Source organism: Pan paniscus, chromosome 4 (assembly GCF_029289425.2).
Source record: "Pan paniscus chromosome 4, NHGRI_mPanPan1-v2.0_pri, whole genome shotgun sequence".
Classification (NCBI taxonomy): domain Eukaryota; kingdom Metazoa; phylum Chordata; class Mammalia; order Primates; family Hominidae; genus Pan; species Pan paniscus.
Genome location: NC_073253.2, coordinates 42,951,312 through 42,978,015, shown reverse-complemented (window position 1 = coordinate 42,978,015; position 26,704 = coordinate 42,951,312). Strand labels below are relative to the sequence as shown.

The following is a 26,704-nucleotide window of genomic DNA, read 5'->3' as shown; positions in this document are numbered from 1 at the left end:
TGTATCACCTCCCTGGTACTTCTGACACAGCTTAATGTACTTAGCAGATGCACGTTCCATTCTCTCCACTTGAGTGTGAGCTCCTTGAGGTTTCTTTGTATCCCACCACCTAACACAGTGCCTGGTATCCAGTAGTTCTTTAATAAACGTATGTGACATGAAAATGAAGTCCAAGGACAGAGACCATGACTTATACGTTCTTTTATCAATACAAAAAATTAGCCAGGTGTGGTGGCATGCACCTTGTAATCCCAGCTACTCTGGAGGCTGAGGCAGGAGAATTGCTTGAACCCAGGAGGCAGAGGTTGCAGTGAGCCAAGGTTGCGCCACTGCACTTCAGCCTGGGCGACAGAGTGAGACTCTCTCAAAAAAAAAAAAAAAAAAAAGTTATTTTATTATTACTGTACCAGGATTATTTCTTGCCCATAGAAACTCTTTCTTCAATGTTTAGTGAATGATCATTGAAATAGTGAAATGATCAATGTTTAATGTATTACTGTTATCATTCGTATCATTTAAACTTTGGAAACCTGGCACACAAAACCTCTTTATACTGAAAACAAAGGAACGCGAAGCGAAGTAGAAGAACATGGGCTGTTGAAAAACTCCCCTGAAGAGTGTAGCAATACCAGTTTTCCAAAACAAGGGGATAGCTGGGTTATAGTGGAAAGAAAACCAAGTGGAAATTGAGAAACTTGGAGTCTAGTCTCAACTTTGGTATTATATAGCTTATATATATGACTTATATAGCTGTGAACTGATCACCTATCTCATTTTACAAATGAGATGGTTAGATTTGGGAGTCAGCAAACTTTTTTTATGAAAAGCTAGATAGTAAATATTTTAGGCTTTGGGGGCCACATATGTCTCTGCCTCATATGATCTCTGCCCCATATTCTTTGTTTTTGTTTTTACAGGCCTTTAAAAATGTTAAAGTCATTCTTAGCTGTAGGCTCCATTTAGCCCAAGGGTCATAGTTTGCTGACCTCTGGATTCAATAATTCTTTCCATTCATACCATTCTATGATTCTAGGAGGCCAAAAAAAAACACCACACAGCACTAGAGCATCACTTATTCAGCATTGTAATTCCCAGCCTTCTTGTCCTCTACTTAGGGATGCCTCCCTGAGTGTATACTGCAATGACGAGAATTTCAATTCTACTTAGAGGCCATGCGCAGTGGCTCACACCTGTAATCCCAGCACTTTGGGAGGCCGAGGCAGGCAGATCACCTGAGGTCAGGAGTTCGAGACCAGCCTGGCCAACATGGTGAAACGCTGTCTCTACTAAAAATACAAAAATTATCCAGTGGTGGCAGATACCTGTAATCCCAGCTACTTTGGAGGCTGAGGCAGGAGAATCGTTTGAACTGGGGAGGCAGACGTTGCGGTGAGCTGAAATTGCACCATTGCATTCCAGCCTGGGCAACAGAGCGAGACTCTGTCTCAAAAAATAAAATAAATAAATAAATTCTACTTAGGAAAGGCCAGAGGACTTTTCTCCCCTGTGTCATGTCCAAGAATAACTTGTTTCACCCAGTGGAGATGAGTTGAAAAAGTGATCTGGTCAGCCAGTACAAATTCCACATCAATTCTGGGAACTGTCCTCTCTCATCCCATTTGAACTCTATTTTGACAGGAGTTGCAACTCCCGTTATGACAGATGACAAAGTTGCACAGCCAGGCTGCTCTCATAAACCTAATCCCCCGCAGCATGCACAAAGGAAGAGGATTTGGTTTTACCACTGCTGTTTTTATATCACTGACATTCTTGGATTTTTTTTTTAAAGGTTTCTGTTTTCATGGGATTCTTTTATAATTTATGTTCAAATTAGTGTTCGTGTTTTCAAATATTTGACATATGAATATTTTCAGATTGGAAATCCCCCAGAAAAAGTTTCCTGGTGTTGTTGAGCCTTAATCAGCTATTTCATATAGTAGCAGGCAGAACTTTTATACTCATAAATTATGGGGTCTGTGTCTAGAAACTAGCCTGCCCAGATACAAAGAGATGTGTATGTTTTCTGGTTAAAACTGCCCCAATTCAGAAAATTGAAAATGAGCTTTAAAAATAAAGTTAATTTAGATTTGACCTGCTAACCTATCAGTAGCCTGGTGTATTTGCAAATAGTCTTTATATGGGGCTTAATCTTTTAAGTGGCTTGAGGGAGGCTCTAGGAAATCCTTACAAAAGGAACTGTAAATACTGAGCACTATTAATCATTTTATTGAACTTAAAGGTTTATAACATTAATCGAACAATCCTGTCTCCTCACAGAATAGCCCTGAGTCTTTCAAAATCTGTACTACATTAAGAGAAGAAGCTCTACTCAAAGGGGAAATTCTCTCCAGGAGAGCATCCTGTTTCGCTGTGGCATTAGCTCTGAATCAGGTAAAGCCTTGTGGTGTACATAAGTAAATTGGGAGTGGCCAGGACTTCATTACTTTTATTTGTCCTTGCTTTTCCTTTTTTCCTTCTGACTGCATCGTAAAGAAGTAGTCACCATAAAGAGACCAATGCCTTTGTTGCCATGGCAACCTATATCTATACCTATACCCACAAAGAATGATTTTATTTACAGTTGGGGACCTAACATGCATTTCTAAATAGAAGGGTAGAGAAATGTCTCAAGTAATTAAAATGAAAATTGCAAGTCATCAGATTACGTTGTAATGTTCTCAGAGAACAGTTTAATTTAATGCTCTCCAAAGTTGAATTAGCCTCAGATGAATGAGGACTGCTGTGTCAGCCCATTGTAGAAATGGGATCCATCACATATTTCATAGTTACATCCAACTACTACTGTTATTTGGATGAGACCTTAGTGATCATTTAGCCTCATTCCCCTGACTGGACAGGTGGAGGTAGCAGAGACCCAGACATAAGAGGGGACCTCCCTGAGGTCATGCCTCAGTGATGAACAGAGTTAGAGCTGGAACCCTGGAACACCATCTCTCTGGAAGAGCCTCTCCTGAGATTTCCTATTCCAGAGCCTAAAAAATACGAAATGCTTTACATGTTTCCTATGTAGTAAAAGGAAATTTTACAGCAGAAAAATAGTAACCAAGCCAGGTTATTTTCCTGGCTGGTAAAATATAGCTGGAGAACTCTTATTATTAATTAGAAATCAAAACATGAGGGTGATCCATTTCCATATACTGCTGGGGGGAGTCATTGAAGGACAAGACAAGAGGTTATACACTTTCCAGGCTTCTGCTGGGCCAAGATCATTTCTTTAACTTTCTAAGCTTCTCTTGCTGTGCAGGGGAATTATTTTGTCTTCTTAGTCTGTCATGAGGTGAGTGAGGTGAATTAAAGTCTCTTTGAAGGCATGTGTTTTTCTTTCTTTGTATAGCTCCTGTAGTTTTTCTTTATTTATGTCTAAGTTATACTGTTTGGTGCACAGATACATCATCACTGTTACATCGTCATTGTGAATCCCTCACTTTAGCATTATAAAGTGCCTATCTAGGTCATGTTTACTGCTTTTGCCCTGAGTTCAACCTTATCTAATATTAATATCTCCACCCCTCTTTTTGCTTGTTTTTCTCTTTGTTTTGATCAGGTTTGCATTTGACCAATATACACCTTTTCCTATCCTTTATTTTTGCAATCTTTCTGAATTGTTTTGTTTTAGCTTTATCTCTTATATACTGCATAAATTTCTGTGTTGCTTTATAATATGATGCTAATCTTTTAATATAATCCATTTATATTAATGTGACATATATTTGATCTTGGGTCTCGTCTGATGCTTTCTGTTTCTATAACTTTTTCTACTCTCTTATGCCATGTGGTTATTTTCTCTAGTTGGTATTTTTGCTCTAGTGGTGACTTTAAAACCATAGTTTTGATTTTCTTAATTATTTAATTCTTTTGACAAGACCTGTTAATTCCCTAATATAAGTAATGGTGAAATTACTATATTTCCTCTGTTTTTCATCTTATTTTCTTCCTCCCCCATCCAATACCCAATTTTAGCTGGTATTTTATTTTGATAGTGTTCACTTTACTCTTAAATGTACTTGATTTGTCAGTTTGAAGTGATATTTTTTGGCCTGCTGATAATAAAGATAAGGAAATGGGAATGCCTTTTCTACCTTTCATCTCTTTCCCTTCTCTTTCTTTCATTAGTATTAACATTGCTTCATTGTCCAGGCATATAACATTTACACTCTGTACTATAGCCATACTCCCCACTTTTGAGTCCTTTGTATAGTTAAATAGGTTGTTTGGTGCTAGTTGTTTTTCCAGTTTTCTCTTTGTTGGCTGAAGTGAGTATTTTAGTAAATTCTTTGGAGGAATGATATCCCCTGAGTTCTTGGTATTTTAAATTATTTTATTTGCCTGTTGTTTTTGTACTTGAACTACAGTTTGGCCAGATTTACAATTTCAAGGTGACATTTGCTTTTCTTGAGGTACTTTTAGGCATTGCTTTTCTGTCTTCTAGTATGGAATATTGGAGAAATCTAGTATGGAATGTGGAGAAATCTAACGCCTGCCTGATTTTTTTCCACTTGATTGACGTGATCTTGTTCATTTTTCTCATTTGTATCTTCTATATCCATGGAAATATTTTTCAATTAGGGTTTCTTCATCGGCCAGTTATTTTCTTTTCTTTTCTCTTTTTTTTTTTTGAGACAGAGTCTCACTCTGTCTCCCAAGCTGGAATGGAGTGGCGCGATTTCGGCTCACTGCAACCTCCGCCTCCTGGGTTAAAGTGATTCTCCTGCCTCAGCTTCCTGAGTAGCTGGGATTACAGGCATGCGCCCAGCCAAATTTTTGTATTTTAGTAGGCGTGTGCCCAGCTAAATTTTTGTATTTTAGTAGAGACAGGGTTTCACCATGTTGGCCATGCCCAGCTGCTTTTTGTATTTTAGTAGAGACGGGGTTTCACCATATTGGCCAGGCTGTTCTTGAACTCCTGACCTCAAGTGATCTGCCCGCCACAGCCTCCCAAAATGCCGGGATTACAGGCGTGAGCCACTGTACCAGTTATTTTCTTAATTTTGTTCTACTGTGTTCCTTTCCTCTTTTTAAAAATATCATCTTTATGAGTGTCATGTGGTGGTTCTTTTTTGACTATTCATCATTGAAAAGTGTAAGTTTCAGGCCTAACACTGTGGCTCCTGCGTGTAATCCCAGCACTTTGGAAGGGGAGAGGATCACTTGAGGCCAGGAGTTTGAGACCAGCCAAGACAACATAGGGAGACCCTGTCTCTACAAAAAATAAATAAATAAATAAAACAGGTGCAGTAGTACATAGTACATGCCTGTAGTCCTTGCTGCTCAGGAGACTGAGGCAGGAAAATAGCTTGTGCCCAGGAGTTTGAGGCTGCAGTGAGCCATGATTCCACCACTACCCTCCAGCCTGGGTGACAGAGCAAGACTCTGTCTCTAAAAAATAAAAATTCTGGCCAGGTGCAGTGGCTAACACCTGTAATCCCAGCACTTTGGGAGGCTGAGGCGGGCAGATCATGAGGTCAGGAGATCGAGACCATCCTGGCTAACACGGTAAAACCCTGTCTCTACTGAAAATACAAAAAAATTATCCGGGCATGGTGGCGGGCTCCGGTAGTCCCAGCTACTCTGGAGGCTGAGGCAGGAGAATGGCGTGAACCTGGGAGGCAGAGCTTGCAGTGAGCTGAGATTATGCCACTGCACTGCAGCCTGGGCAACAGAGCGAGACTCCGTCTAAAAAAAGTAATAATAAAATAAAATAAATAAATAAAAATAAAAATTCAAAAATAAAAGAAAAACTTGTTTCTTTTAGACCGGTCATTTGTAGATTCATGTCAGAGAAAGAGAGAACAACAGAGCGGGACACCAGAGCACTGTTCTAGACTAGCAGGATTTTTCTTCATATAACCCAGAGTTTTGTCTACAAGTATGCACAGGCCTCATTTCTTTTAAGTCAACAGAAGTAGGCACTGAGGTGGTTTTTGGTACGCAGTCTCTTCTCTGCTGCTGCTGTCTTAGGAACATACTGTTTCCTATGAGTATGTCTTGCCTATGGAAACGCTTGACTAGCCTCATCTCTGCCACCACAGGATCCACGGAAGTTCTCTTTACTAGTCCTGCGCTCTGTTCTCATCACTGTAAATAGGAATTTAGGTTTTGTACTTCAGGTTGTGCCCTTACCTTTAAGAGCTGTACTGTTGTAGATTCTTTGTGAGATACAGAGCACTGTCTGCCTCTGACTGCTTTCTCCTGAACCCTGCCAGCCTCCATTTCCAATGTTTCTGGCAGTGTTTCCAGCTGTGCTGTGGCTTGAGGTTTCTATGTTCTAATTATGTATGTCAAAGACAGGCTTTGCACTTTGTTCTTCATTCCTATTTTTTTAGAAGCTGATTCCAATAGGAGAAGGGGAAATACCAACTTTATGCCTGCATCTTAAAAACTGGACTCGGGCAGGTTGTTAAAACATTCAACAATATGCGACTGGATGGAGCATTTTATGGAATGTTTAGTTTTGATTTCCGAAACATTTTATCTTTGTGGACTTCAAAACCCTGAGGTCACCTTAATAGGAATATACTGCCCTCTCTAAGTGATCTTTTACAATAACATTAGTTCCTATGATATGGAATATGATTTGTTTCTCTTCCTTCTAGAATGAGATGGCAAAAGCTATGTCCATTTTTTCTCAAATCATGAATCCAGAAAGCATAGCCTGCATTAATTTAAATGTAAGTGATTTCTTTATGGTTTAAGGTAAGCCTTGAAATGTATTATAATAAATGTATTATAATAAAATTATGCCTAAATTTTTTAGCTGTATACAATGACTTGCTCTCCCAAGGTTTTCATTCAAATCAATAGTCATTTATTGAATTCCTCTCTGAAAATTACAGTATCACCCTTGTAAGAAGAGTCAACACAGCTGTCACTTCCAGGAGTTTGTAAACAGGTTGGAGAGAGGTAGATATGCTCATATATAAGACATGGCTAGATGCCGAAGACATGAGACGTGGCTAAGAAAGCTGTAGATGTAGGGAAGAGGAGGGGATGGAGACAGATCCTCCAGGCCCTTTACCAAGCCTTGAGAGAAACCCATGTGCCGACTGCGTCTTATTGGTAGTACCTAACTCATGGCGTTGTTGCAATTAATGAGCTTATATACTTATGGTACACAAAATAGTGCCCGACATGTGGTAAGCATTCAGTAAATGTTATCTATTGTCATTCTTATTATGTTGCCAGTATGCCCATGGTCCTCTTCCCCATTAACTTACCTGGGCCACCTGGGTCACTTATTTGGGACCTTGTGGTCTGGGTCAGCAAGTGGCTGCACACATATCACCAAGACATGCAAAACCTTAATCCCTAAAACTAAAAGCATAGGAAAAAAAATTATCTCAGATTCACCAGATTCACGCTAATAATAAAGTTTGAGGCACATTACTACTCCCAGAGTTTGAGCAGTGTGTCACAAAACCTTCCTGGACCAATTATAAAAGACTATTTTGTTATTAAGGACACCATAACCCCCATTCAGCCTGCCCATATTGAGACTCCTTGTATACTGCGTCTACTTGTGTGGGGGGAGTTGCAAAAGAAAAAACTTTCAGGAGCTTATAGTCTCCTGAAACAGTCAAAGGGTTGAGATGAAGAAAACATTTTCAGAAAAATGGAAATGTGTAAGCATTAGCATGACACAAGCTAGGAAAACAAGTCACAATCAATGGAGTATTCCAAGATGAGTAGATGAAGGGGGTCGGGTTGGCCGGCAGGAGCAACGTGAGGGGCCCTTAGGGCGGGAACCTACTGAGCAGTGCTCTAGAGGAGGACAGGACTGTGGGGTTGGAGGGAATGAGGTGGAGGGTGTTATTTGTTGGGATATTGGTTTTGGTGGAGCATCTATTTAAAAGAATATGAACTGTGGCTGGGTTCGATGGCTCACACCTGTAATCCCAGCACTTTGGGAAGCCGAGGCAGGTGGATCATGAGGTCAGAAGATCGAGATCATCTTGGCCAACATGGCGAAACCCCATCTCTACCAAAATACAAAAAATTAGCCAGGCGTGGTGGCGCTTGCCTGTAGGTCCCAGCTACTCGGGAGGCTGAGGCAGGGGAATTCCTTGAATCTGGGAGGCAGAGGTTGCAGTGAGCCAAAATTGCGCCACTACACTCCAGCCTTGGCGACAGAGCAAGACTCCATCTCAAAAAAAAGAATATGAACTGTGAATTGTAACCACCTCTTACTAGCTCTGAGTCCTTAGGTTAATTTGCCCCTGGAAACCCCCCAATTTCCTTTGATCTGAAACAGTAATAGTTATTGGGGGAACCTGCCCCCGATAGTCACGTAGGTTCTTTTCTATTTTCCCTAAGTGTCGGCCAGTCTGAGAAATAAAGGGACAGAGTACAAAAGAGAGAAATTTTAAAGCTGGGTGTCCGGGGGAGACATCACATGTCGGCAGGTTCTGTGATGCCCCGTGAGCCATAAAACCAGCAAGTTTTTATTAGTGATTTCAAAAGGGGAGGGAGTGTATGAATAGGGTGTGGGTCACAGAGATCATGTGCTTCACGAGGTAGTAGAATATCACAAGGTAAATGGAGGCAGGGTGAGATCACAGGACCACAGGACCAGGGCGAAATTAAAATTGCTAATGAAGTTTCAGGCATGCATTGTCATTGATAACATCTTATCAGGAGACAGGGTTTGAGAGCAGACAACCGGTCTGACCAAAATTTATTAGGCAGGAATTTCCTTGTCCTAATAAGCCTGGGAGCGCTACGGGACACTGGGGCTTATTTCATCCCTACAGCTTCGACCATAAAAGAAGGCCGCCCCCTGAAGTGGCCATTTCAGAGGCCTACCCTCAGGGACGCAGTCTCTTTCTCAGGGATGTTCCTTGCTGAGAAAAAGAATTCAGTGATATTTCTCCAATTTCCTTTTGAAAGAAGAGAAATATGGCTCTGTTCCGCCCAGCTCACCAGCAGTCAGAGTTCAAGGTTATCTCTCTTGTTCCCTGAACATTGCTGTTATCCTGTTCTTTTTTCAAGGTGCCCACATTTCATATTGTTCAAACACACATGCTCTACAAACAATTTGTGCAGTTAACGCAATCATCACAGGGTCCTGAGGCGACATACATCCTCCTCAGTTTAAGAAGATGACGGGATTAAGAGATTAAAGACAGGCATAGGAAATCACAAGGGTATTGATTGGGGAAGTGATAAGTGTCCATGAAATCTTAACAATTTATGTTCAGAGTAAAGACAGTAAAGACAGGCATAAGAAATTATAAAAGTATTAATTTGGGGAACTAATAAATGTCCATGAAATCTTCACAATTTATTTTCTTCTGCCATGGCTTCAGCCAGTCCCTCCATTCGGGGTTCCTGACTTCCTGCAACAAATAGTTGCTATCTTTTTGTTGTGGGGATTAAAATAAATTATGCATATAAAATAGTTAGCATAGTGCCTGGCAGGTAGTCTGTTCAATGAATATTTGCTAATACTAATAGTATTTTTTTGACATGAGTTAAATTAAAAGGAATATTCATTTGTACTGAATCCTAGAACCTAGTGAATAGGAATTACGCATAACTCCAAACTTCGGAAAGAGTCATACTTAAAGATAATAATGCTTTTCAGTTCTGCCCATAGTAGTTATCCTCAAATGTCATCCCACACCAGTGCCCAGGTGACTTTTCAGAGAATGACTAGATGAGTATTTATGGTAAATTTTGGAGAACAAGGTCAGGCAAGAAGTGTGCAATAAGAATTCCTCATATTGGACCTCAACTTTACTTTTCAAAATGCTTTTACATGAGAGAAAGGTGAGCCCAAGGAACCAGAAAGATGGAGAGAGTGATAACAGAGAACTTGAAAAAATGAAATGGGTTTGTAATGGAAGAAACAAAATACTAGAAAAATATTGACAAAGAGACATTTTAGTTTCAAAGGGCATAAACTTGGAGGGCATGAACTCAACTATATACACCTGGTAATGGATTTGATATGAACTGATGAATGCCATAAGAAAGCAGGGAAGTATGAGGGCTCAGAAATGAGTTTATAAGGCATTAATGGTGAGGCAGAGGAAGCACCAGAAAAGAGAGGGAAGGACTTGCAGCTGTGTAGAAATCCAAGCGGCTGAGAGCCCTCCCTGTCTTAGCCTGCTGCAGGTAGCTCCTGTTCATCTTAGGGGCTGAAGCAGAAACTACAGGTCTGAGCAGGTGGGTCAGCCTGAAAAGCTCACACGCTAAAGCAGGTCTGGGAGGCCAAGGTTGGCAAAGGTCTAGAGTCCAGAAGGTCAGGTCATTTGAGCAAGTGATACCAGTAAGCTAAACAGACTGGGAAGCCTGGTCTTCCAGCAGGCACACTATGTCTCTGACTTATCTGCTTCCTACTGGATATGGACAGCTCTGGTATTCCAGTATATAATTGCTTCTGAGAGAGAGAATGGCCTTCAGATGTCCCATCTATCATGATGGGACAGAATAGAACTGCTGGGATTAGCAAGATACTCTTCCACTAAAGCTAAAGCTATCCAAGTCTCTGATAACATCAGGAAGGAAATAAAGGAGAAAAGGGGGAGAAGTGTTTTACTTGGATCATTGATCACTTTTCCTAGAATTGAAGCAAGGTTGAGGGTTTCAGTAAGAATTGGTGATAAGAAATCAAACAGTGAGGTAAGCAGGTTTTAATTTATCTAAGGTATCATGCTTGGTACTTTAGATTTGTTATACAACTCTATCAAAACAATTTTTCTCCACATTATAGATGTGGAAAATGAAGATTCAAGGGTAAGTAAATTACCTTAGTTCTCCCAACTAATTAAATAGCAGAGTCAGGGTTTTAACACCAACAACTCTGTCTGACTGCGAAGCCTAGGGTTTCCCCGCCACTCCAGACCTACAGAGATGAAAAAGGTGCGTCTCTTTTATCCAGGACTGGGATTAGTGGCTCCTCTTGAATAATAAAAAGAACACAAGACTGGATGTCAAAAACCATGATCCCACTAGTGCATGTAAGCCACCTCTGGATTTAGATTTCTCATCTCCTTCCATCCTGGCCTATCTCTCACAGTTATAAGAATCTGGTAATGGGCTGGGTGCGGTGGCTCATGCCTGTAATCTTAGCACTTTGGAAGGCTGAGGTGGGTGGATTATTTGAAGTCAGGAGTTCAAGACCAGCCTGGCCAACATGGTGAAACCCCATCTCTACTGAAAATACAAAAATTAGCTGAACGTGGTGGTGTGTGCCTGTAATCCTGGCTTACTTGGGAGGCTAAGGCAGGAGGATTGCTTGAACCTGGGAGGCGGAGGCTGCTGTGAGTGGAAATCACACCATTGCACTCCAGCCTGGGCAACAGAGCGAGACTCTGCCTCCAACAACAACGAAAATAATCTAGTAATGATTCGATTTTTTTTTTTTCCCCCAAATGAGAAGGTGCTTTGGTGGAGCTAAACATGAGCCTGCTGAGCATGAGGCTGTCCATTCCCAATAAGAGGAGCAATGCAGGGCATGATGAAAAAAGTGTGTGCTTGCCCACCAGGCAGCAGGAACAGCTCCTTTCCTCTGAGGGCTGGAAAGGAAAGTCAGCCTATGGATGCAATGGAATGGGCGTGTTTCAGGCAAGGACTCTATAAGTAACCTTGAAGTGATACTGAGTATGAATCATCCTCTCTGAACTGCGTCACAGAATTACCCACTGTCGGGAAACTTAAAGATAGTTTCAGTGTTTTAAAATTCTCAGGAAATTCTTTCAAATGTTCAACCCAAATTTCTCATGTTGCAATATAAGCCTATGTCATCTTCCTTGGGGATGATGAAAAAGATATGGTTGCCATTCTCAAGTTTAGTAATCTTTTAGATTCTAGGTCTCTGTTAGTAGAGCACATTTTAAAAAATGACTGCATGGACCTTAGCTTCCCCAAGGCTGACTCATCTACTTGAAATCCTTAAAGGCAGCTTGTTAATTATTGAGAGATGGAAACTGACAGATAGGCTGAGTAGTGTCTGTTTAGTCAGTATTCACAGAAATCAATGAAACTTTTTTCTGATATACTTTAAAAATTAATGCTTTATGCTAAAATCTTTTGCTACTGTCAACTGGAATTTGAACTTACAAATTTTCTCCCTGACTTGATTGTTTTATTAAATTGCTCCTGTTGCCAGTGTGACCCAGAGGGCCCAGTTTCCTATTTTCCCAGCTAATACGTAATACATACTGCAATGATTTAACAGATCTCATCAAAACACATGTATGTTGACTCTGCCTTTTCAGTCTGAATTTAAACTTCTCAATCTCAAACATAGACCCTCTTTAGCAATGCTGCTTCACATCAAAGAATTAATTTCCACTTCCAAATATGTCTGAAAATAGCAGAGACCAGTGCAGGGTAACTTTCCACTGATCGTATTTGAATTCTAATCATTTATGTATAAACCTGGCATGTCTCCAGTTGGAGATCCATTCTGGAATTGAATTTACCTTGCAAGGGAATTGACAAGTGGTTTTGCTGCTTTTATCATTCATTTGTTAATACAGGTGAATGTGTTAATGCCCCTTTCTCCTACCCACTTAGGTCACCCTAAAGTTCTAGCTTATGCTGGGAAGTCTAGGGTGCACAGGGAGGAAAGGAGACAGGACTCATTTCTCACAAATTCCTTCGTGGCAGCATCTTACTCATATGTGTGAGTTAAGAATTGCATTTGTTTGGGAGCAATGTAGACTCCAAAAATAAAAATAAAACCTGTACAAATTAGAGCCTTTATTTTTCTTCCATGTAGAAAACGAGTCTGGTCAGTCCACACCTTGTGTGGCATTCCATGATGTCATCAGGAACCCAGCCTCTTTCTATGTTTCTACTCTACCATCTTTAACACGTGACTTCCATTCATTATATCCCTGGTCCAGCAAGAAGTAGGAAAAATGGGAGTGGACAAAGAAGTTCATCCCTTTTAAAGACGCTTTCTCAAATGTCTCATCTAACAACTTGTACTGATGGTGTTATTGGCCAGAACTTAATCCCATGACCATACCTAATTGCAAAGAATACTGAGAAATAGTCTTTGAGTTTTGTACATACATGAAAGTGTCTATTAAGGTTAGGGAGTTCTGTTATCGAGAAAGGAGGAGAGAATGGATATTGGTTAGAAAACTGGCAGCCTCTACCACACTATGATATCCTACTTCAAATATAGCAAACCTAAAACAAAAATAAAAGAAACAAGAAATGTAAATTTCTGCATCCTCAGGGCTTCTGTTCCCTTTTTTGTTCAAAGGTATCTAGTAACGTATTTCCTGATGCCTCAGAAAATCAAAGAGACAGGAAGCATGTGTTCTTTAAATAGTTTTTCTTACCAAAATTTCCCCTGTTCCTTACCAACTGAGTTTCCCTAGTCTTTTGTTGGAAATCTGTAAGATTAAGGCAATGTGCTGTACCCTACTTTCGTTTTCTTTAGCTGAACCCTGAGACTGGTTTGAGATAAGCCCCTAGCTTTAAACTTTCTCTTTGCCTTTTATCGGTGACTGCCTTATGTGCATTGCCCTTCATCAGTGTATTTTAAGGTAATTAGCCTTATTTTTGAAATCCCTGCTGATTCAGAGATAGTTGCTGGAGGGAGGAAGAGAAGTTGGGAAAACTTAGGAATAAATATTGAAATCTCCCAGGGAGCACATCATTTCTAGCAGAGGGCTCTAGATGGTTTATTTTTGTAAATTGCTGGGGGAACCAAGCTCCTCTTGTTTATTGTTATCGAGGGTTGGCCAGTTGCCTTGTACTACATAGCACTGCATTGAACAAGGTAGACTTGTCTTTGCCTTTGAGAGGACACCACCATCAACCAAACTGGGATGGTTTTTATTAACAAAGGTGTTAAGAACTGTGAAGAGTCAGAGATTTTATCCCACTTGTAAGCTAATGAGTTAGCCTGCCCCAGTTTCACGGATGCTAGTGGAGTATACAAGACACAGAGAAATAAAGGACAATTTATTATGTAGCAGTAGCCAGAATATTAGCATCTTTGCATCAGTTTCCTGAGCCCCAGTTCCTGTGGGGAGACATGAAAAGCTCTATGTGCCTCTTGCACATATAGGAAGTTGCTTTCAAGAGAGGAACCCTAAGCTTAGGAAACCCAAATCTCTTATAATGGCCAGTAAGCATGCCTGTCCTTTGCTTTGGATGCAACACTGTGTTTGTTGTCCACAAACATCCTTGAAAAGATAGTCTGGAATAAAAGCAGTCAGTGCTTTTGCTCTCAAGGCATGCAGAAATTTGAGAGACCCATGGAAAGTTGTCTCCCAAAAAGGGTGTGCTCGTGATTTTGCCTGGGCTTTAGAACACTGAATTTAAATTGGGTTCTTTGTATTTAGTTTACCTGGGATCATTTCATTCTGTTCTTCTGAACCAAAGACAACCCCTCATCCTGATAAGTTACTCAACAAATGCAAAATGTTGCCAAGTAGACTGGTAAGAAAACATAGCTGGTTTAATATAAAAAAGGTAAATCTCTTCCAGGAAAACTATCTTTGTAAGGATCAAGAGCCTTAAAAATGTCTCTATGCTTTGACTTGGTAATTTTACTTCTGGGAATCAAGTCTAAGACATTACCAGTTTTTAAAAGTACATATGTACACATTGTTCAGTATAATAAAGTATGGTATATTTCCGTGATGAATTGCTATGTATGTGTTAAAAATGAGGTTTCTTTTTTCTAATATTAATGCTATGAGGAAATAAATGTCTGTTGTGTAGTAATTGACCAAAAGTAGAATCAAATTTTGGGGATAAGTTAATATATTTGGAAGATTTATACATCAAATTATAAACAGTGGTTGTAACATTGGTTGGTGAGTTCTCAGTTATTCTCACTTTCTTTAAACTTTTTCTTGAATTATACGAGTAAATATTGGTAATTGGGGGGAGATGTGTTCTTTTTTCTTGTGTTAGTTGCACCTGTCTGGTGGAAGATAGGTGGTAGTGTCATTCCGAAAGCACACTACAGTACCCAGTTTTGAAAGTTCATTAATAGATAGCATAAATAGGAATGCCTCATTAACATTCCAGCCAGCTTCCACTCTGTGCCTGCAGTAACCTGTGTGCCTGCAACTTCCTAAAAACAGAAAACGCTGAAGGTACCATTTGCCCCTAGCCAGTTACTGTTTTCCGTTTTCACACTGCTATAAAGAATTGCCAGAGATTGGGTAATTTATAAAGGAAAGAAGTTTAATTGACTCACAGTATCACATGGCTGGGGAGGCCTCAGGAAATAACAGTCATGGGGGAAGGCGAAGGAGAAGCAAGTATCTTCTTCACAAGGCAGCAGGAAAGGGAGAGAGCAGGGGCAACTGCCACTTATAAAACCATCAGTTTTCATGAGAACACACTGACTATCATGAGAACAGCATGGGGGAAACTGCCCCCATGATCCAATCACCTCCCACCATGTCCCTCCCCCGACACTGGGGATTACCATTCGAGATGAAATTTGGGTGGGGACACAAAGCCAAACCATATCACTAGTCTTATGAGATTGATTGTCATATCCTCTGAATCTAGAGGATGTAGAAAGGAGGAAACCAGTATTTTTGTTCTTTGCGTATCTTCTGTATACTGGTATTTTATTTAATGTTCATAAAACCCAAAATGTGAGATCTAAATCTATTTTCCCCATTTTACAAATGAGGGCATTTAAATTGAAAGATTAAGTACAGGTCCAGAGTCACTTAGCTGGTACTTGCCAGTGTCTAGATTTCAGCCTGAGTATCCAGACACCAAAATCTCTGCCCTCTCCAGTGTTACCCGTAAACAAGTTTTGAAGTTGTAGTATTTTATTTTATTTTTTTGAGATGGAGTCTTGCTCTATTGCCAGGCTGCAGTGCAGTGCCGCAATCTCGTCTCACTGCAACCTCCGCCTCTCAGGTTCAAGCGATTCTCCTGCCTCAGCCTCCCAAGTAGCTGGGATTACAGGTGCATGTCACCACTCTCGGCTAATTTTTGTATTTTTAGTAGAGATGGGGTTTCACCATGTTGGCCAGAATGGTCTCTATCTCTTGACCTCGTGATCTGCCCACCTTGGCCTCCCAAAGTGCTGGGATTACAGGCAAAGTTGTAGTTTTTGATTAACTATTGGAAAGCACATTTTGGCTCGTAAGTGTACATTTAAAGCACTTTTTTGAACTTGTGTAAGCAAATAAATTAGGAAGTAGGATCAAAGCAGGGTAGGTGCCTATAAATGAAGGCTTATCTAACCAGGTACATTTCTCAGCATTGAGACACTCACTCAGTCTTGGTTTTGCTTGTGTCTTCTTAATATTCAGATTATAATCCATATCCAGTCAAATATGTTGGAAAACCTGATAAAGACTCTAAAAAGTGCTGCAGAAGGAAATTTATCAAAATTTGTGAAAAGACATGTGTTCTCGGAGGAAGTGGTGAGTATGCAAGTGCTGCAGAAATCATTTAAAAGTGAAAGGACACTCTTAAAAATGTCCACTAATTTCTCAATTCTAAAGCTTACCTTAAAGAAATTGCCAAATATGGCAGCTTCTCTGTTGTTCCTGTTTTAAGACTTCCATGTATATGTGCAAAGATTTTTTTTTCTTCCAACAGAATATATCCTCTGAAATTCTAGGAAACTTTTTCCTTTTACCTTATTCTTTTCTCCACATTGTATTCTTGGGCCCTGGCTCTCTTTTTCTTCTAGATGACGATTTTACACCTTTTTCCTTTTCCCTCAAGCCTTCAATACCTTCTCCTCACTTTTCACCCTCAGTTGATCACTGTATTTCTTGTTTCTTGGAGAAAATAGAAGTAATCAGAAAAGCATGACTGCTACATAGAGAGCCTCTGGCCCCTTGCCCTATATACCCATGATGACTGGATACATCTCTCACACCAGCCTCTTCAGTCATGCACTGGATCCCATCCTCTCTGACCCACTCCACAGCATCAGTCCAGAAGTTGACTCACTCTTTTGGCTATCATCAGTATCCCCTTCCCTGTGGGTCATTCTTGTCAGCAAACAGTAGGATATAGTATCTCTCATCTTAAAAAAGAAAAAGAGTCTTCTGTACAAATGAAAAGACAGACCATATGTTTAGATAAGAAGACCTAGCCTCATAAAAACTCAGTTTTTTTCAAGTTACTGTGATAATGTAATATGACTCCAATAAAAATATCACTTTGTTTTTTCTGTAAAGGTTAGTTGAAAGAACAAACAAGACTAGCTAGAAAAACCCTGTGAAAGAGGGGCAGTAAGAGTTGCTAGGTCTAGCAGATATCAAAGCATGTTAAAGTTTCTATAATTCAAACTGTGGCTTAGGACATGAATAGGGCAGCTAATGGGACAGAATAGAAAGTCCGGATACAGACCGAATTGCAGATACAAATTTAGTGTAACATAGAGACAAGCATCTCAAATCAATCTAAGTGGATAGACTAGTAAGAAGTAGTACTAGGATAAGTAGACAGCCAATAGAAAAAGATACAGTTGTATATATTCTTATACCACAAACCAGGATACATTTCAGATGGATGAGAATTTAAATTTTTAAATTGAAACACACAAGTACTAGATATAAACATTAGTAGATTCTTTAATATCCTGGGAGTGGAAAAACTTAGCTTTCAGTCAAAATCCAAATCAGTAAAAGAAGTGATAAATTTGACTAAATAAAAATGTTAAAACCTGTTTTTTCATGTGGCAAAAAGTCCACAAGCAAAGTCAAGAGGTAAGTAATAAATTTTTAATCATACTGACAAAAGGCTAACTAGCCCTAATATTTCAAGAGCTCTTTTTGAGGCCAGGTGCGGTGGCTCATGCCTATAATCCCAGCACTTTGGGAGGCTGAGGCAGGCGGATCATGAGGTCAGGAGATCGAGACCATCCTGGCCAAAATGTAACCCTGTCTCTACTAAAAATATAAAAATTAGCTGGGCGTGGTGGTGCATGCCTGTAGTCCCAGGTACTCAGGAGGCTGAGGCACGAGAATCGTTTGAACTAGGGAGTCGAGATTGCGCCACTGCGCTCCAGCCTGGCGACAGAATGAGACTCCATCTGAAAAAAAAAAAAAAAAAAAAAAGCTCTTTTTGAAAATTCTGAGAAAAGAACCAACAACCCTGAAGAAAAATGGGTAAGAGATGTGGACAGAATTTACTAAAAATGAATTGTGAATGGCCTTTAAACTTTCGAAAAGATTCTCTTGCCCATATCAAGAAAATGCTAAATAAAACTACCCTATGATATTTCTCTTGAATAGAAATCTGCAAGTTTGCCAGCCAACTTGGTTGGTGAGGCTCTGAGGAAATGGGCGCTATCATCTGAGGAAATGCTGCTACAGCGAATACAGATTGGTACACTACAAATAATTTCACCCTTTGACTCAATCCTCCCACTTCTTGGAGTATATTCTAAAAATATACTGGCAAATATAAAGAAGTTGTATGTACAAGGCTATTTGTTGCAAGCCAATTTCTAATAACAGCAGACTGGAAAAAAGCCCAAATTTCCATCACTAGACGACTAGTTGTACAAATTAGGGTCTGTTCGTACAAAGGACTGCTATGTAACTCACAGGAAATGAGGAACAGCTACATCATATACTGCTATGGATTACCATTTATGTGGATCACTTAAATATGTTTTTAAGTGACAAAAGTAAGATGCAAATGGGTATGTGTAGTATGCCTTAAGAAGGCGGGACCATATAGTTATTTTTATATATTTATGTTTTTGAAAAACACTACGATAAAAAAAAAAAAACCTTAAGTGGTTATGTTGATTTCTTTTTCAGATTTTTTTTATAGAAATAGTGCTGATTTTTGTATGTAAATTTTGTAACCTGCAGCTTTACCGACTTTATCAGTCCTAAAGGTTTTTTTGATTGAGTCTTTAGGAACCACAGTTAATTATTATGCATATTTCAAAAATGCCAAAGAAGTATATTTTAATGTTTCACCGCAGAAAAAGACACATTGGTAGATGATGGATAGTTTTGTTAGCTTGACTGAATCTTTCTACAGTATACACATAGATTGAAACATCACATTGAACTTTATAAATATACACAATTATTATTTGACAATTAAAGTAATTGACAAATTATTTTTTAAATTTAATTTTAAAAAATTAAGAAATAAAAGTTTTGAAAGTGAAAGTGAGGGACGGAAACATGAGTTCTCCGAATGTACCTTGTTTATGTATTTCATTTAGGAACCATGTAAATGCTTTGCAGAACTGTAAAGCAGAGTTAAATAAAAATGAAGAGAAAAAACAGTTCCTAAAAATTGAAAGTGAAATGAAACAAATGAACCCATGTGTCACATTGATGGCTTAAGTACACAAATTGGAATTCTTGTAGGTCATTTGAAATGTAGTAATTTGTGTATCTCTCATAGCATGTAACTTAAGGTGAAAAAAAGAAGTGTAAAGAAATTGTACGTTATTGACAGTGATCATATTGTTAGTAATAATACTGATATTGTCATTTTGACCAACCAAGTGGCCTGTTGGTTGGTCCTCCCTTCCTCCCTCATTTCTTCTGCCTCTCTCTTTTATAGTTTGGTCCAGGCTGATGGCTGAGACAGCAGGATTGGCACTAGAGGGCAGTGGCTGCTTCCTCCTCCTGCCACACTGTCGCCTTCCCAGCCCTGTTCCATTTCCTCACTTCCACCCAAAGGCTTCTTCCTGCTGATAAAAGGGAGCTTGTCAGGAAAATGACTAACTGGATATGGTTGATTTAACGCTTCTTTCTATTTGCAGTCTTAGTTCTGTGTAGGCTGTGATCCACCCAACCCTTTTGGAGTAAGTTTAGAAAAGTAGGGAAAGTAGAAGCATGAACAGATTTTAAAGTGCATGGTCACGTGTGTATGTGTACATGTGAAATCCAACTTCCATTTTCTCAGCAGCATTGTTGTTAACAACCATTCCTTAGACCTGATCCATCAATACATTGTCACCCATTTATATGGCTAAAGCACCCGAACAAACTTCATATTGAAAAATACTCATATAAGACTCTTGTACTTAGAAAATGAACCCTCTAGTTCAGTGTCTTCCCTCTGGTTACTGTGGGACCACTCAAGGAACAGCTTGATGAGAAATGGATTGATTCATATAACTCCAGTAGCTTTTGAGCTAGTTCTAAATATATACGTGTGAGATTGCAAGTGGAGTCCTATATTGTAAACGTCTGCATTTTACAAATGGTGCATTTAATGCTTATGCCAGCAGTTATTTAAAAAGTGTTATGTAGGGAGATAAGACTATAAACTATCATAGGTGCTATTATACCACCACAGGACTATTGAAAATAATTGCTGATTTATTTCTGTAGTTATGTAACAGAACTGTTACAGTTTTTAGATCAAAATTACCTCCAGCTTGGCATGTTTGCTCTGCTGCTTTTAGAAGCCATATGCTGCACATTAAGTCATTTTCACCTTGAACATGAGGACTAAACAAGCTATTCTTTTTTAAGAACATTAAGAAGTGCTTAAGCTGCTTGTCTGCAGGCATGGTTGGGAGCCATTGTCTCAAAGGAAGATGTGCAGGTGCAAACAGTGTTATATATTTGGAAGAGGTGGAAGAGGGGCAAAGGATTTGTTAGGAAGCTTGATCCCAATTAAATTCCATCAAGAAATGTGTTGAGATTGTACCCTTGATAAGGATTGAACTAAGTAAAATACTGATTTTATTCAGAAAGCAGCTTCACATTCTCCATTCTAGTTCACCCATTTTGGGGGTTAAATACCATCATATACTTGTGACTCTACTACGTATGCCTCTAGCCCAGACCTCTCCTTCATGCCCCAGACTTGTATATCCAACAACCTTCTAGACATACCCATTTAGTTGGTTCACAGCCATCTCAATCAGGTCCAAACAGAGCTCTTGATTTTCCCTTCCAAATCTCGCCTCCCTGTCTTCTCTATCAGGAAATGATAGCACCCATCATCCAGCTATTAAAGCCCCAATTGAGAAGATAACTTTGACACCTCCCTTTCCTTCACCCATTCAAAAATAAGTCCTTTCAGTGTAAACTCCAAAATATACCTCACATAAGTGTACTTCTCCTTCTTTTCTGTACCTTTCCCAATCTCAACTACCATTGTTTCTTATCTGGGCTATGGTGTGGGCCTCCAGAATAGTCTCCACATTTCTGTACACTCCAGTTCATTCTCTGCAACTTTTTAAACAGAAATGAGATCATTTCCCACTTTAGATGCTCTGATGGCTTTTTTAGAATAAATTTCAAAAAACTTATTGTGGAATATATATAAAGCCTATGTAATTTGGCCCTGCCTCCTCCTGCTCTAATCATTACATTGAACAAAGTTGATTCCACTGGTATATGACCTCCTTTACTTGGTGTGTTTCATTATATACGATGTGTTATTTGAACCCCCCTTTTTTTATATTAGGTATGATTTTCAAGTACTAATTTTGAATTTTGTGTGTAGCTTTTGGAATCCCTCATAGTAATACTGCTGTCTGTGTGCTCCAGTACCCTGGTTTTCACGATTTTAGGTGTATACCATACTTTTTTTTTTTAAGACTCACTCTGTCGCCAAGGCTGGAGTACAGTGGCACGATCACAGCTCACTGCAGCCTCTGTCTCCTGGGCTTAAATGATCCTCCCACTACACCAACTAATTTTTTAAAAAATTTTTTTACAGACAAAGTCTCACTGTGTTGCCTAGGCTGGCCTAGAAATCCTGTGCTCAAGCAATCCTCCTGTCTCAGCGTCCAAAATTGCTTAGATTAAAGCAGGGGCCACCTCGCCTGGCCTACCATACATTTTTGTTCATGTCCATTTCTTTTTCTTAGGTTATAGTAAGAATAAGGAAGAAATCTTGCAGAGATGTAATGATGTGTTCTTGCTTTTTTCCAGCTGGCCAAAGTGAGGGAAAAAGTGAAGGATGTGCCTGCCCTTGTGGCCAAATTTGATGAGATCTATGGGACACTGCATATCACTGGCCAGGTCACCACTGATTCTTTGGATGCTGTGCTCTGCCACACCCCCAGGGACAGGAAATCTCACACGTTGCTATTAAACAAGAGGATGGTCAGCCGTCGCACCTTCCAGCCACTCAGCCAGTCCCTCTTGGCTGAGTAACCCTGGTTTCAGTCCACCTATGGATCTGAGGGGCCTGCTTCTAGTGAGTTATTGCCTTTCCTAAGAAGCCAGGTATCGCACTTCAGCAGACAGTGTGCTGACACTTGGTCTTCTCCTGAAATTCCCAAATTCACTGAATGGTACCATGCCGATCTCTGAGAAGTTATGTTGCACCACTGTGAAGGTCTAGATGCAAGCTTGGCTCCCTCAGAAAGGCGCTTCCCTTTTGCATGGCTGAGGATCCTTGAAGGAACCTGGTCAGTCTCCAGTTCAGCTTCCGGCACCAGAGTGGAACCCAGTAAGCACCATCAGGAATGAATTTCACTACAAGTGTGGATAACTCTGATTTTCAAAGGAGTAGTTACTTGCAAATTACATCCTTGCTGAATTCAGGAGGTGTGAAACCCTATTTTACCATGTTAGAAAACAGCCCAGGATTTTCTCATTGCTCTGCCATCATGTATGTCTATGACTTGAGCCCTTATTTTTCCATCTGCAAAACAATAATGCCTATGTGTCTTTGCATATAGATTTGAAATCTTCATTCAAGGTTTAGTAGGATCATATTTTCTCAAAAATAAGAGAAATAAGGTTCATAAGCAAACTTGATGGGATTGTGGTTGTTTTGTTTTCTCAGCAGCACAAACAAAACCAGAATTTAGCCTTTAGGACTGCTGAGTAAGCCAAATTTAAATGACTACTGCTTTGTTCATGGGTAAGCCATGTGCTTTTCAAAATAAGTGCCACTAAAAACCACATAATGCTTTGGTTTCTATGTGGACAATAAATATTTAGTCCTATAGTTTATCTTATTTGTTAATGATTTTTCTCTCTTGAATGCCTCATATTAAAAAAAAAAAATGTGCCATGAGAGCCGTTCAAAGCTGCTTCATACTTATGGTCTCAAATATAGTATGTGTTGAATTTTACCGTGTCTGGTCACCAGTGAGCAGAAGATACACAGTGACCCCACCTCACTTGCTCCTTTTGTTTCAGAAAGCCCAGAGGGTTGCTCAGACCTCAGGAGCTGTCTGCCAAGATTGCTGCAGACTCTTCATTGCCACCTCCAAAACTAAGACTGTTCACTTGGTTGTTGTTCTAAGGCAAGGATTATAGAGTCAGAAATTGTAGACTAGGAGAAGTCTTCTGAGTCTCCTAATTAATTCCTTCATCTTTCAGGTTAAGGAAACGATCCATGCAAGAGTGGCCCAATCTCAACTGTAGACTGTGTCCCAGTAAGAGAGTCACAGCTTCAGGTGTTTGCTGAATCCAGGTCTGAGATCACAATCCCACCTGAGGACAGGATCCACATATGAGAGTCGCACATTGGTATAATTGATTTGTGGTAGAGCTGAGATTAGAATCCAGATTCCTAGTCTAGTATCCTTCCCACTGTACCACATTATCTCTTTTCAGAGGGGAAAAAGGAGCAGCTCTTAAGAAACAGAATACTAAGGGCCCCCATTACTGTGTGGCCCTGGGCATCCTCAGTTTCCTCATTTGGTAAATGGGGATAATAGTACCGACCTCTTAGGCTTGGTGTGAGGATGAAATGAGATAGGGAATATAAAGCAAGCAGATAGTGGCTGGCACATAGTATATGCAATATGTTTGAAACTAGTTAAGGAATTTTAAAAACAAATGAGTTCTTCCTTCTGCTCAAAAATATTGAATTTCTTGTCCTTGTGCTCTGTGAAACATTGAACAGCCCCATTTAGAGAAACAAATTCTCTGCCCTCATAGAATCCTAATTGTATGTGTCTGGTGTTTTGCACATGCAAAAAAAAAAAAAAAAAGTGCTTGGATTTCTCCACTTTCAGTCTTAGGGAATAATAGGGCATGCTTCCTGTCCCCCCAGCTTACTTTTCATCTTCACCAACTCTCACAGTTCAAATGGCTCCAGTGCTGTGGGTGAGTGTGGCCTTGGTTGTTAGCTAACAACCATTCATTAGCGAAATAACCAAATTTTGTGAGCAGTAAATAGCAACAAGCTTCCCAATCCCTGCTGCCCAGCCGACTGGAAAAACTGGTCCATTCCACCTGTTCCCAGAAACCTCAGTACAGAGGTAGCTATATGCATAATGTTCACCCCAAAGTAATAGATGATTTTAAAGTCTTAAAAGTCCAATAAAACAGTGTTCAGTATAGGTTATGATAGGCATTTCATTCTTTAAAACTCAGTAATTCCTTTGAAAAAATGATGTTTCTTTATAAGCAGTAGTTTGCCTACATCATTTACTTGTTTTTTTCTGCTTTGGGGTTTTTTTTTTTGAGACACAATTTCACTCTGTCGCCCAGGCTGGAGTGCAGTGGTGTGATCTCAGCTCACTGCAACTTCTGCCTCCTGGGTTCAAGCAATTCTCATGCCCCAGCCTCCCAAGTAGCTGGGAATACAGTTGTGTGCCACCACACTGGCTTATTTTTTGTATTTTTTTAGTAGAGATGGGGTTTCACCATGTTGGCCAGGCTGGTCTCTAACTCTTATCCTCAAGTGATCTGCCTGCCTTGGCCTCCCAAAGTGCTGGGATTACAGGCATGAGCCACCACACCTGGCCTACTTATCCCGTTAATGAAAATATTTGATTGGACAGAACATCTTATTCCTTAACTCTGTTATGTGCTTTTGTAGATTGTTTTTACTTACTGTAGATATCTGTTGCTCCAGAGTCCCAGAAATCAGTATGGTGAGTTCAGCACAGTTACTAGAAGGAGACAAAAAGATATCTTCTTAATTAGGTGATATCAGGGATAGTTCTGGTTATTGATTGCTGTGTGGAAAACACTCCAAAACTCAGTGACTTTAAACAACACCAGTCATTGTGTTATTTCTCATTATCCTAAGTACTGACTGGGCTCAGCCAGACAGTTCTTATTCGGGTTCTCATGCAGTTATAGTCATCATCAGATTGTGGCCGCGACTGGCATAATCTCAAAGACTTCCTTAGTATTTCTGGCAGTTGATGCTAGGACCTCAGCTAGTGCTGGGGCTGGAACATGTCTACACATAGCTTCCCCACAGCATGGTGGCTAGGTACTAGGAGTGACTGTCCCAAGAGGACCAGGCAGAAGCAGTTATATTTTATGACCTAGTCTCAGAAGTCTCATAACATCACTTCCACTAAAGTCCCAAGCCCCCCCAGATTCAAATGGAGGTAGCATATATCCCATCTCAGTGGTAGGAATTTCAAAGAATAAATTCTGTGAAACTATAGTAGATAGTCTGTTTTCTCCCCTGTTTAAAACCTCCTGAGGACCTCACATGCTTCTGGATAAAGCTCAGGCTCTTCAACATGGTTTAGAAGGTCCTTCCTAATCTGGCCCACATTTGTCCATCCAGCTCCAACTCTTGCTACTCTATGCCCCTCTTCCCCTCTTGTGGAATGGCTAATTCCTACTCATCATTTAGGTCTCGGCTTAGACATCTTTTCATCTGAGAAGGCTTTCTGGTCTAGTCTCACCTGGTTAGGTGAACTCCCCATGTGCCCCATGTACCTCATTTATCAAAGTGCTTATCATATGCCTGTCACTGTCTGTTTTCTTCACTAGACTCAGGTGCCATGTCTGTCCTTTCTGCTCTGTTTGCTGGGTGCCTAGCATGGTAGGGGATGTATCAGAGGATTAGTACTTATTTAACTCACCAGCTCATTTAACTATATTGTATAACAATGTTGGTGGTCATATTGGTCCCCCATGGACAGCTTTTCCTCTCTAATACCATACACTCAGTGCAGGGTCGGAATGTCCCCCCAAACTCATATGTTGAACTCCAAATCCCCAAGGTGTTGGTATTAGATGATGTAGCCTTTGGGAAGGAATTAGGGTGGTGCCCTCATGAATGGGATTTGTGTCATTATAAAACAAGCCCAAAGAAATTTGGTCACCCCTTCCTTTAAGCGAGGTCATGGCAAAAAGACGCTGTCTATGAACCAGAAAATGGGCTCTCACTAGACACCAAATGCCGGTGTCTTGCTCTTGGATTTCCCAGCCTTCAGAACTGTGAGAAATATATTTCTGTTATTTATAAGCCACCCAGTTTTTGGTATTTTGTTATAGCAGCCTGAAGAGACTAAGACAGCCAGTCCCAACCTTCCACATTTAGACCTGACTCCAAGTTTTGCTCAGCCCACTGTGTATCCCTTCCTCCTCCCAACCAAAGTGTCCCCACTCTTTCTCTATTCTGTACTGCCTATTATTCAAGGTCTAACTTGTGTCACTTTTTCAATGAGGCATTTGCAAGCTCTTTAAATCCTCAAGGATTCTCCATTAATTCACCATATCTATTTTGAGAATCTACAAAGGACAAGGCACTACGAAAGACTCTACATGCCACAGGGAAAAGACAGACAAGATCTCTGTCCCAAATCAGAAAATTTTAGCCTGCCATGTTGACTCCCAGGGACCTTTTTGTTTCTGTAGGAGGTGCTCATTACAGAGTGGCCAAATTCCTACTGAAGAATGGACTTGGTTGTGAAATAAAACAATCCTGGGCAATATTTGTTGATAGTTTTGTTGAGGATGATTCAGGAAATAAATACAAACTTTTAACTACTCATAATGAATATTGTTGGGATATTATAATGAGGAGGTAAGGATTTACCTGCTACAATTTGGGTAGGCAAAAATGTAGG

The 26,704-nt window shown here is 40.1% G+C and overlaps 1 protein-coding gene across 6 annotated transcripts in view; it reads left to right on the top strand.

The window, feature by feature from the left end:
- PTCD2 (pentatricopeptide repeat domain 2) overlaps positions 1-22,959 on the top strand; it is a 38,630-nt gene extending 15,671 nt beyond the window's left edge. For 5 of the 6 annotated variants that reach the window (XM_003810488.6, XM_063604205.1, XM_034959974.3 and 2 more), the window contains 4 exons: positions 2,278-2,391; positions 6,615-6,689; positions 16,278-16,391; positions 21,852-22,959. In XM_003810488.6, coding sequence (XP_003810536.1) covers positions 2,278-2,391; positions 6,615-6,689; positions 16,278-16,391; positions 21,852-22,076 — 528 coding nt within the window. In that variant the 3' untranslated portion in view covers positions 22,077-22,959. The remainder of the gene's footprint in view (positions 1-2,277; positions 2,392-6,614; positions 6,690-16,277; positions 16,392-21,851) is intronic. The other variant, XM_034959971.3, reaches the window with a different exon arrangement.
- Positions 22,960-26,704: the final 3,745 nt, after the last annotated feature.